At 49.6% G+C, this 12,797-nt stretch overlaps 1 protein-coding gene across 1 annotated transcript in view; it reads left to right on the top strand.

Moving 5' to 3' along the window:
• The window catches only part of LOC140428025 (cilia- and flagella-associated protein 47-like), a 1,060,448-nt gene that overhangs the window by 338,893 nt on the left and 708,758 nt on the right, over nucleotides 1–12,797 (top strand). Inside the window, exon 34 of the mRNA XM_072513997.1 lies at nucleotides 11,559–11,757. Within this exon, the coding sequence (XP_072370098.1) occupies nucleotides 11,559–11,757 (199 nt within the window). The remainder of the gene's footprint in view (nucleotides 1–11,558; nucleotides 11,758–12,797) is intronic.

The raw sequence follows: 12,797 nt of genomic DNA, 5'->3' as shown, positions 1-12,797 counted from the left end.
AAGCGGCAATGTCCTGCCAGATCCCGTTGATGCCTGCAATGTGGCAAACTTGGCCACTATGCTGCTTTATGCAGATCAGTTCAGCCTGCCAACTCTCGTTGCTCCACCCAGCCTCGCAGGAATGTCCAGGCCATTCAACCCACGGTCACTGAGCCCGATTCGGACCTGCTACCCGATATTGACACTGAGGACCCGAAGGCGCCTTTTCGAGTCGGTATCATTACAAAAAACAGGGTGTCCCCGAAGCAAAGAATCCAGCCTCTACAGGTATACAGCATCGATAGGGACGATGAGTGGTGTGCCACCCTTACGATCAACCGGTCCCAAATACGATTCTGCCTAGACACCGGTGCCTCCGCCAATCTCATTGCACGGTCTGACCTCCAAAGCCTTCGTGTCAAACCAGCCATCCTGCTATCAGCCTGCCAGCTATTAGATTATAATGGTAATGCCATTGCTGCCAGCAGCTCATGCCAACTTGAAGTGACGCACAGGTCACGCAAAGCCATCCTTCCCATTGAAATCGTGGGCTCCTCGAAAGCCTCCCTGCTTGGTGCGCAGGCATGCAAGCTGTTGAACCTAGTTCAGAGAGTTCACTCTCTCTCTCTTGCTGACGCGTCTGCCTTTCAAGACACTGACTTCAGGGCGCAGCTCGACGCCATTATCAACCAGCACCACAACGTCTTCAAGGGCATGGGCATGCTCCCGTACACCTACAGGATTTTATTAAAACCGAATGCCACGCCTGTGGTGCACGCACCTTGCAGGGTCCCAGCTCCACTTAAGGACCGTCTCAAGCAGCAGCTGCTGGACCTCCAGAACCAAGGAGTGATTTCCAAAGTCACGGAACCGACCGACTGGGTCAGTTCCATGGTATGTGTAAAAAAGCCTTCCGGCTAATTGAGACTTTGCATTGATCCCAAGGATCTCAATCGCAATATTATGAGAGAGCACTATTCAATTCCCAAACGCGAAGAGCTCACATGTGTGACGGCTCGCGCCAAGCTCTTTACCAAACTCGACGCCTCAAAAGGATCCTGGCAAATCCAGCTCGATGAATCTAACAGGAAACTCTGCACGTTTAACACCCCCTTTGGAAGATCTTGTTACAACAGGATGCCGTTTGGGATCATCTCTGCATCAGAAGTGTTCCATAGGATTATGGAACAAGTGATGGAAGGTATTGAAGGTGTTCGCGTCTATGTCGATGACGTAATCGTTTGGTCCACCACCCCGCAGGACCATGTTAGTCTCCTCCAGCGCGTATTCGGACGTATACATGAGCATGGCCTTCGCCTCAACAGGGCCAAATGCTCTTTTGGTCAGACAGAACTTAAGTTCCCCGGAGACCACATCTCCCAATTGGGTGTGCAGCCGGATGTGGACAAGGTAGCTGCCATCACAGATATGAAAACACCAGAGGACAAGAAGGCGGTCCTCCGATTTCTGGGCATGGTCAATTTTTTAGGGAAATTCATCCCTAACCTTGCCTCTCATACCACGGCTCTCAGGAACCTGGTCAGGAAGACGACAGACGACTTCCGGGTGCGGCGATGACCAGCTGAGTCGCACGTTTCGGCAGCTCCCGGTGTAACGGACTTTTGGGCTCTTAATAAGAGCCCCAACGGCAATTTTAACGGCTAAAAGTACTGTGCGGTGAACCAGAAGGGAATCCCCCCTGGATACGGATGGAAAAAGGAGAGGAAGGTGGCCGGATTGCGGTGGATCCTTTAGAGCAGCGGCAAGGAAGGCAAGCAAAAACCAAGATGGCGTCGGAAGGTGGCAGTTTAATATGGGGCCCTGAACAACACGAGTTTTTGAAACGCTGTGTGGAAGAACTCAAAAAGGAAATGAAGAAGGAGCTGTTGGCCCCGATATTACAGGCGATCGAAGGGCTAAAGGAGGAGCAAAAGACCCAGGAGCGGGAGCTTCGGGTTGTGAAGGCAAAGGCTGCCGAGAATGAGGACGACATACAGGGCCTGGTGGTGAAGACGGAGATGCACGAGGCGCACCATAAACGATGTGTGGAAAGGCTGGAGGCGCTGGAGAACAACGCGAGGAGGAACAACCTAAGGATTCTTGGCCTTCCTGAAGGTGCGGAGGGAGCGGACATCGGGGCATATGTGAGCACGATGCTGCACTCGTTAATGGGAGCGGAGGCCCCGGCGGGTCCGCTGGAGGTGGAGGGAGCATACCGAGTGATGGCGCGAGGACCAAGAGCAGGAGAAATTCCTAGAGCCATAGTGGTGAGATTCCTCCGTTTTAAGGACAGAGAGATGGTCCTTAGATGGGCAAAGAAAACTCGGAGCAGTAAGTGGGAGAACGCGGTGATCCGCCAATACCAAGACTGGAGTGCCGAGGTGGCGAGAAGGAGGGCGAGCTTTAATTGGGCCAAGGCGGTGCTTCACAAAAAGAAGATAAATTTCGGAATGCTGCAACCGGCAAGACTGTGGGTCACATATCAAGGGAGGCACCACTACTTTGAGACGGCGGATGAGGCGTGGACTTTTATCGTGGAAGAAAAATTGGAATGAGCGGGTTATTAAAAAAAGAACGTTTGAAACAAAGTGGTGGGGCGAGTATGGGGGGCGAAGAAGGGGGGAAAGAGGAGTTTTATGTTATTAATCCTGCGATGTGGTAACTTTTCTCTCTTCCACAGGAGGTGGTGGGGGGAGGAAAGGAGGTGGAAGAGATGGGGCGTTGGCTATTGGGGGCGGGGCCAAGGGGGAAGCGCGGGCTCGGTTCCCGCGCTATGATAATCATGGCGGGAATAGGGAAGCAGGAAGGAGGGGGCATCGCACGGTGCGAGCCGAGGTCACGGGGGGAAGCCGAGGTCGGCCAGAGTTTGCTGACTTCTGGGAGCAACATAGGGGGTGTAACTACGCTAGTGGGGGATCTAGCGGGGGGGGTGAGAGGGGGGAATTATTGGGCTGCTGCTGCTGGGGAGAGGGGGGAGCTGGTATGGGGTGGGATGGGCGGGGGGGCACCGCCTGGGGGGGGACACAGCTGCGTGGGAACCGGGTGAGGAGCTGGAAAAAGGGGATGGCTAATCGACAAGGGGGGGGGGGGGTAAAAAGCCCCCCAACCCGGCTGATCACGTGGAACGTGAGAGGGCTGAACGGGCCGATAAAGAGGGCACGGGTACTCGCACACCTTAAGAAACTTAAGGCAGACGTGGTTATGTTACAGGAAACGCACTTGAAACTGATAGACCAGGTGAGACTACGCAAAGGTTGGGTGGGGCAGGTGTTCTATTCGGGGCTAGATGCGAAAAACAGGGGGGTGGCTATATTAGTGGGGAAGCGGGTAATGTTTGAGGCAAAGACTATAGTGGCGGATAGCGGGGGCAGATACGTGATGGTGAGTGGCAAACCACAGGGGGAGACGGTGGTTTTGGTAAACGTATATGCCCCGAACTGGGATGATGCCAATTTTATGAGGCGTATGCTAGGACGCATCCCGGACCTAGAGGTGGGAAAGTTGGTAATGGGGGGAGATTTCAATACGGTGTTGGAACCAGGGCTGGACAGGTCGAGGTCCAGGACTGGAAGGAGGCCGGCAGCAGCCAAGGTGCTTAAAGATTTTATGGAGCAGATGGGAGGAGTAGACCCGTGGAGATTTAGCAGACCGAGGAGTAAGGAGTTTTCGTTTTTCTCCTATGTCCACAAAGTATTTTCGCGAATAGACTTTTTTGTTTTGGGAAGGGCGTTGATCCCGAAGGTGAGGGGAACGGAGTATACGGCTATAGCCATTTCGGATCACGCTCCACATTGGGTGGACTTAGAGATAGGGGAGGAAACAGAAGGGCGCCCACCCTGGAGAATGGACATGGGACTAATGGCAGATGAGGGGGTGTGTCTAAGGGTGGGGGGGGTGCATTGAAAAGTACTTGGAACTCAATGACAATGGGGAGGTCCAGGTGGGAGTGGTCTGGGAGGCGCTGAAGGCAGTGGTTAGAGGGGAGCTGATATCAATAAGGGCACATAAAGGAAAGCAGGAGAGTAGGGAACGGGAGCGGTTGCTGCAAGAACTTCTGAGGGTGGACAGGCAATATGCGGAGGCACTGGAGGAGGGACTGTACAGGGAAAGGCAAAGGCTACACGTAGAATTTGACTTGCTGACAACGGGTACTGCAGAGGCACAGTGGAGGAAGGCACAGGGTGTACAGTACGAATATGGGGAGAAGGCGAGCAGGTTGCTGGCCCACCAATTGAGGAAAAGGGGAGCAGCGAGGGAAATAGGGGGAGTGAGGGATGAGGAAGGAGAGATGGAGCGGGGAGCGGAGAGAGTGAATGGAGTGTTCAAGGCATTTTATAAAAAATTATACGAAGCTCAACCCCCGGATGGGAGGGAGAGAATGATGGGCTTTCTGGACCGGCTGGAATTTCCCAAGGTGGAGGAGCAGGAAAGGGTGGGACTGGGAGCACAGATTGAAATAGAGGAAGGAGTGAAAGGAATGAGGAGCATGCAGGCGGGGAAGGCTCCGGGACCGGATGGATTCCCAGTTGAATTTTACAGGAAATATGTGGACTTGCTCGCCCCGCTACTGATGAGGACCTTTAATGAGGCAAAGGAAAGGGGACAGCTGCCCCCAACTATGTCTGAGGCAACAATATCGCTTCTCCTAAAGAAGGAAAAGGACCCGCTGCAATGCGGGTCCTATAGACCTATTTCCTTCCTAAATGTAGACGCTAAGATTCTGGCCAAGGTAATGGCAATGAGGATAGAGGATTGTGTCCCAAGGGTGGTCCATGAGGACCAAACTGGGTTTGTGAAGGGGAGACAGCTGAATACGAATATACGGAGGCTGCTAGGGGTAATGATGATGCCCCCACCAGAGGGGGAAGCGGAGATAGTGGTGGCGATGGATGCCGAGAAAGCATTTGATAGAGTGGAGTGGGATTATTTGTGGGAGGTGCTGAGGAGATTTGGTTTTGGAGATGAGTATGTTGGATGGGTGCAGCTGTTGTATAGGGCCCCAGTGGCGAGTGTGGTCACGAATGGATGGGGATCTGCATACTTTCGGCTCCATAGAGGGACAAGGCAGGGATGCCCTCTGTCCCCATTACTGTTTGCACTGGCGATTGAGCCCCTGGCAATAGCATTGAGGGGTTCCAAGAAGTGGAGGGGAGTACTTAGAGGAGGAGAAGAACACCGGGTATCTCTGTATGCGGATGATTTGTTGTTATATGTAGCGGACCCGGCGGAGGGGATGCCAGAGATAATGCGGACACTTCGGGAGTTTGGAGAATTCTCAGGATATAAACTGAACATGGGGAAAAGTGAGTTGTTTGTGGTGCATCCAGGGGAGCAGAGCAGAGAAATAGAGGACTTTCCGCTGAGGAAGGTAACAAGGGACTTTCGTTACTTGGGGATCCAGATAGCCAAGAATTGGGGTACATTGCATAGGTTAAATTTAACGCAATTGGTGGAACAAATGGAGGAGGACTTCAAGAGATGGGACATGGTATCCCTGTCACTGGCAGGGAGGGTGCAGGCAGTTAAAATGGTAGTCCTCCCGAGATTCCTCTTTGTGTTTCAGTGCCTCCCGGTGGTGATCACGAAGGCTTTTTTCAAAAGGATCGAAAAGAGTATCATGAGTTTTGTGTGGGCCGGGAAGACCCCGAGAGTGAGGAAGGGATTCTTACAGCGTAGTAGGGATAGGGGGGGGCGCTGGCACTACCGAGCCTAAGTGAGTACTACTGGGCCGCCAATATCTCAATGGTGAGTAAGTGGATGGGGGAAGAGGAGGGAGCGCGTGGAAGAGATTGGAGAGGGCGTCCTGTAGGGGGACTAGCCTACAAGCTATGGTGACGGCCCCATTGCCGTTCTCACCGAAGAAATACACCACAAGCCCGGTGGTGGTGGCGACTTTGAAAATTTGGGGACAGTGGAGACGGTATAGGGGAAAGACGGGAGCCTTGGTGGGGTCCCCGGTAAGAAACAACCATAGGTTTGCCCCGGGCAGAATGGATGGGGGATTTGGAATATGGCAAAGAGCAGGAGTAACGCAACTGAAAGATCTGTTTGTGGATGGGAAGTTCGCAAGTCTGGGAGCGCTGACCGAGAAATATGGGTTGCCCCAAGGGAATGCATTCCGGTATATGCAACTGAGGGCTTTTGCGAGGCAGCAGGTGAGGGAATTCCCGCAGCTCCCGACGCATGAGGTGCAGGACAGAGTAATCTCAAAGACATGGGTGGGGGACGGTAAGGTGTCAGATATATATAGGGAAATGAGGGACGAGGGGGAGATTATGGTAGATGAGCTGAAAGGGAAATGGGAAGAAGAGCTGGGGGAGGAGATTGAGGAGGGGCTGTGGGCGGATGCCCTAAGTAGGGTAAACTCATCGTCCTTGTGTGCCAGGCTAAGCCTGATTCAATTTAAGGTGTTACACAGGGCGCATATGACTGGAGCACGGCTCAGTAAATTTTTTGGGGTAGAGGATAGGTGTGCGAGATGCTCGAGAAGCCCAGCGAATCACACCCACATGTTCTGGTCATGTCCGGCACTACAGGGGTTCTGGGTGGGGGTGACAAAGGTGCTTTCGAAAGTAGTGGGGGTCCAGGTCGAACCAAGCTGGGGGTTGGCTATATTTGGGGTTGCACAAGAGCCGGGAGTGCAGGAGGCGAGAGAGGCCGATGTTTTGGCCTTTGCGTCCCTAGTAGCCCGGCGCAGGATACTGTTGATGTGGAAGGAAGCCAAGCCCCCGGGGATAAATGACATGGCAGGGTTTATAAAGCTGGATCGGATTAAGTTCGTCCTAAGGGGATCGGCTCAAGGGTTCACCAGGCGGTGGCAACCGTTCGTCGAATACCTCACAGAAAGATAGAGGGAATGGAAAAGAAGAAGGCAGCAGCAGCAGCCCAGGGGGGGTGGGGGGGGGGGGGGTGTGGGGGGTGTGGGGGGTGGGGGGGGGAGGAGGAACCAGAAGGAATCTCAGGGTTATTAATATATATGTATAATATGTATAGGTCGTTGCTATAAATAATTGTATATTGGATTGTTAAACCATATTTTTGGAGAGTGTTTATCTGAGACAAGGCAGTTGCCATTTAGTTTTAGTTTTAGTTTTGGTTATATATTATTTATTCTTTGTTTATAAAACAGGTCATTGTTATTTATACTGTTATATTGTTGTGTAAAGGATACACAATGTACTGTGATCGTTGACCAAAAATTTTCAATAAAATATTCTTAAAAAAAAAAGGAAGACGACAGACTTCCAATGGCTCCCTGCCCACGAGTGCGAATGGAGGGAACTCGAGGCAAAACTGACCACGGCCCTGGTCTTAGCCTTCTTTGATCCAGCAAAGGAGACCAGAATTTCGACCGATGCCAGTCAATCCGGCATTGGGGCAGTACTCCTTCAACGGAATGAGGCCTCATCATGGGCCCCCGTTGCATATGCGTCACGTGCGATGACCCCCACGGAGCAGCGCTACGCGCAGATAGAAAAGGAGTGCCTGGGCCTTCTGACCGGTGTGGTTAAGTTTCACGATTATGTCTACGGACTTCCTCAATTCACCGTCGAGACCGACCATCGCCTCCTGGTCAATATAATACAGAAAGACTTGAACGACATGACGCCTCGCCTCCAGCGTATTCTTCTCAAGCTCCGCCGATACGACTTCCAGCTGGTATACACCCCAGGCAAGGACCTCCTCATTGCTGACGCTCTCTCCTGGTCTCTCAACACTCCATGTGACCCAGCGGGATTTGTCTGCCAGGTTGATGCCCATGTGGCATTCGCGGCCTCCAATCTACCTGCTTCGGATGAACGCCTCATCCAAATTCGCCACGAGACTGCGGCTGACCCTTTGCTACAGCGTGTCATGCTCCACCTAATGTACGGGTGGCTCAAGGGCCAATGCCCTCAATTCTATAATGTCAGAGATGAACTGGCGGTAGTAGACAAGGTTCTTGTAAAACTGGACCGCATGCGCCAGCTTGTCCTGGAACAACTACACGAGGGCCACCTTGGCGTGGAAAAGTGCCGCCGATGGGCCCAAGAGGCAGTGTACTGGCCCGGCATTAATGACGACATAGCCAACACAGTGCTCAGCTGTCTCACTTGTCAGCGCTTCCAGCCGGTCCAACCACGTGAGACACTGCAGCCCCATGAGTTGGTCACGTCACTATGGACCAAGATGGGCATCGACCTGTTCCACGCGCTGGGTAGAGACCATGTCCTGATCGTGGACTACTTTTCGAATTACCCGGAGGTGATACGGTTGCACGATCTCACCTCATCGGCAGTCATTCGTGCATGTAAGGAAACCTTTGCTTGACACGGCATCCCGCTCACGGTTATGTCGGACAATGGCCCCTGCTTCGCCAGCCAAGAATGGTCCAACTTTGCCAGGCAGTACAATTTTGCCCATGTGACGTCCAGTCCCCTGTACCCCCAATCCAACGGCAAAGCAGAGAAGGGAGTACATATCGTCAAACGGCTCTGATTTCTATCTTGCCTTGCTGGCCTATCGCTCCGCCCCACTGTCCATTGGCCTGTCGCCAGCCCAATTACTCATGAATCGCACCCTGGGGACGACGGTGCCGTCCATCCATGTCCCAGACCTCGACCACGTTCTGGTCCTTCGCCGGATGCAGCTGTCTCGTGCACAGCAAAATGCAGCTCATGACTCCCGTGCAGCTGATCTCCCTGCTCTGGCTCCAGATGACAACGTCCGCGTCCATCTTCCGGATGGTGGCTGGTCTGCAACTGCTGTTGTCCTTCGGCAGGTGGCCCCCCGCTTGTTCCTGGTTCGTCTACCGGATGGCTCTATTCTGCGCCGCAATCGATGCGCCCCTCGTCTTGTTCCACGCTTGCCACGTGATCCTCAGGTGTCGCCTTGCCCTCCTGCTGACCCTGCCACGGACTATGCAAAGCTCCCTGTCACTCTGCCTCCCCCTGACTTTGACGCAGTCCTGCCCGCTCCTGAACCGACGGCTCTCGACCCACCCTTGAGGCGGTCAACCAGAATTCGTCGCCCACCTCAGAGACTACATTTATGAACTTTTCGAATTTATGGACCCTCTTAATTGTTTCATTGCTTTGTTTGATCATTTCCCTGGTTTATATATAGTGTTGATCTCATTACTCTTGTTGCATACTGCTTCTCTGCACCAGACACCTTCCCATGTAAATAGCTTAGTTCTCTTGTACATAGTCCTGTAAATATGTCTTCGCACCCCACACGTAGTTAGGAACATTATCACCACAAATTATTGATTGCCACAAACATACATTTTTTAATAAAAGGGGGGATGTCATAATATATACCAGTATATCATGGTGCAGACACACACACTGATGGACACACAGCAAGACCAATCAACACACACAACACCGCAGCCAATCACCAGTTAGAGCACACTCACTATAAAGACAGAGGGCATCAGTTTTCCCGCTCTTTCGGGATGCAGCCTCTCAGAAGGACAGAGCTTACAGCACAGATCTTCACCATGTGCTGAGTGCATAGACTGGTTAGGATAGGCATAGGTCTTTAGTTTAATCTAACATCGTGTTAACCCACAGTGAAAGTATGTTCAACAGTTTCTAGCTTAATAAAATAGTGTTGTACTATTTTAAGTGTTGGTGGCCTGTATGTGTTCCACGGATCCAGAGCACCCAACACATCACAGAGATTCACCAAATATTTCAAGAGGCGTGCTTTTCAAGGGAGAATAGGTGCTTGTACCTGAAGCTCTTTGCCAGGACATGTTGGCACTGTTAGACAGGGGAATTTGGACATAGAGTGAACAAGCACCTGGAGCGGTATCTTTGTATCGAGCAGTGATCAACAACAATATCGAGAAGACAGTGAGGAAGTGCAAAGCATGCCAGAGACACCAAGGCTACATCAATGCAAGAATCTTTGCACCCTCATAAAATTCTGTCATATCCTTAGTATAAATTACAGCAGATTTATTTATAATCCATGGCAATGGATTTCTCCTCGTCACTGATGACTTTTCCAAGTTTCCAATCATTGACAATTGAAGGATGCTGAAATACATCTGTGGCAGACACTATGAATTCGATTTTCAGCTTGTTCGGTATGCCTGAAGAGAACATATTGTGACAACCTCATCACACAATCCCAGAGGCAATGGTCTCGCCGAGTGAATGGTTCATACCATTAAGTTGTTAATCAATACGTGCAGGGTAATTAAACAATATCTTCGTATTGTCATGTTACATTTAAGAGCAGCACTTATAGACATGGGCTTATCGCCACCAGCCGACATCATGTCCTGAAGGCTGTTAGACCAACCTTACCATGCCATCACCTGCCCCATTCCTCAGGAATAGAGGAGACACTTCAAGAAAAACAAGGGAGAATGAAGATGGTATAAGACCAATGTGCAGGTGCGGAACTGCTTAGCCTGCATGTAGAACAAAATGTTTGAGCTCTACATCCTACACAGGGAACTTGGTGTTCCCCACAAAGGTATCCAAAGTATGCCCTATATCATTTAAGTTACAATATCGAATGGAGCAATGTCATGAAGGAAATGAAGCCGGCTAAGGGAATTATGCAACTTAACACATGGGAGACTAAGTGTGTCTAAACCACATCCAAAGATCAATTCAAGAGTGAAATTGTGGAAGACTGACATGAAAATAATCAGCACTCCTACAATACACAAGATACCAACACACCAACAAGTCAAGAACACCCAAGTGTTAATTCTAGATCTCATGGAGCCTATACCATTATGAGATCCAGGAGGAATCTCACGGCGCTGAGGACCTGAGTTTGATCCCGGCTCAGGGACATTGTCCAGGTGGAGTTTGCACATTCTGCCCCTATTTGCGTGGGTTTCACCCTCACAACCCAAAGATGTGCAGGGTAGGTGGATTGGCAACGCTAAAATTGCCCCTTAATTGGAAAAACATAATTGGGTATTCAAAATTTATTGAAAAATGTTTTAAAAAGAGATCTAGGAGGAATGCTAAACCATCTAATAGTTATACACTCTTAAAAGCGTAATGCCTTAAATACTTAAACTCTTGAACAAATTTATTTTTGTGGAAACATTTTTATCACCTACCCTAATGTATGTGTATTTTCACTCTTAATGTATGTAATGCAATCTTGGGGGGCGGGGGAAGAAGTGGAAGTGAGTGTTGTGATATCACTGAGTGAATATGCTAATGAGTTGATAGCCAGGATGTAAACCATTTGACCAGCTGACATTGCTCAGAGGAGCTTGCAGTTTAGCTAACCATATGCGGTGTGAAGGAGTTGCAGCTGTACTTACCTGTTAACAGTAGCTGCTGAATCGTTATAACCAATCTGCCTGCTGAGCAATCCTATACTCCCTTCAAATAAACTGAACCTGCGTTCAGTTTACCTGTCCTATGCGAGATCTGTAAGTTTGTATTAAGCAAAATAGAAATACTTTGGCCCTGGTATTTTGCACTGGGTTAAAATGACTAAACAAATTTAAAAAGGACAATGTGCATCTCAACTGTTACTTGTTTAATTCATAATTTTCTTTGCTGACCACTGAACAGTATTGTAGTTAATCAAATTGATGTGTATTGTTTTAGGTTTTCGTTCTTTCTCAGTTGACAGTGAAGGATATCAATGGTATTTTTTGCAAGGAGAAATGCTTGGAAAATGTCCCAAGAATAAATGCTGAGCCCCGTTCCAGCAATATATATTCCACTGGTGAACTTGTCCTTTTAACCTGGCTCAACCATAACTATGAGACAATGAGAAATGTAGTGTGGGAATGTTGCCAGAAAGGTAAATGTGAAATATTTGAATTTTCATTTTATGTGGGTGGTATTTGGAATCTTAAGGCAGACCATAAAGAGTGCAACTATCTTACCTGCACAGATAAATTAAACCAATACTATAATACTGGCTTCAGTTTTTTGAACTAGTTAAAATGAGAAGCTGTGGGCCTTGGGTACCAGTGACTCCAGTATGTTGGATATTGTTTTAACAAGAGAATCTCTCATTGATATAATAGGGAACAGATGACACCATTGTTGAATATCATTGATTCTGTGGTTAATGCTTCTTTTTCAGGATAGAATACTTGGTTGTTCCACTAATTGGCATGGTACTTTTATTTCCAGAGCCAGGTTTGGTATCATTATGTATTCGGAAAAAGCTGGAGGTTACTGGATGGTGGCACAGTGGTTAATACTGCTGCTTCACAGCGCCAGGGACCTGTGCTCGATTCAAGCCTTGGGTGACTGTCTGTGTGGGTTTCCTCTGGGTGCTCTGGTTTTGTCACACAGTCCAAAGATGCAGGTTAGGTGAATTTGTCATGCTAAATTACCTCTTAGTGTCCAAAGATCTGCAGGTTAGATGAATTGGCCATGATCAATGTGCGGGGTTATGGGGATAGGTCAGTGGAGTGGGCTTCAGTAGAATGCTCTTTCGGAGGTTTGGTGCAGACGCGATGGCACAAATGGCCCTCTTCTGAAAACAAGGCCCAGATATATGCTGGAGATTATATGTTCACCAGTGTCCTATTACCCTTAGTCGATAATCCTGAAGAATATTTATCAGAAGTGCCTTATAACCCTGTTTTGCTTTATCTTGTAGGCCAAATTTCTAAGATTTGCGTGTTTAAATCACCTCCCAGAGCTTCTACTTGATGTTGTGGCTGGTGAGGGACATGCCTCTATCTTCAGGGGTACATATCATTTTTAGGTCCAGAAACCTTTATTCTTTGATAACCTTGCAATTGCAATTATTACAAGAATGCAAACCAAAGGACTTCCAAACCACATTTACAGTGCAGGAGGGGGATGATTACCTGCATCCCACCA

The sequence above is a fragment of the Scyliorhinus torazame genome, chromosome 8 (assembly GCF_047496885.1).
Source record: "Scyliorhinus torazame isolate Kashiwa2021f chromosome 8, sScyTor2.1, whole genome shotgun sequence".
In the NCBI taxonomy this organism is placed as follows: domain Eukaryota; kingdom Metazoa; phylum Chordata; class Chondrichthyes; order Carcharhiniformes; family Scyliorhinidae; genus Scyliorhinus; species Scyliorhinus torazame.
This window is presented reverse-complemented; position numbering and strand designations above follow the sequence as displayed.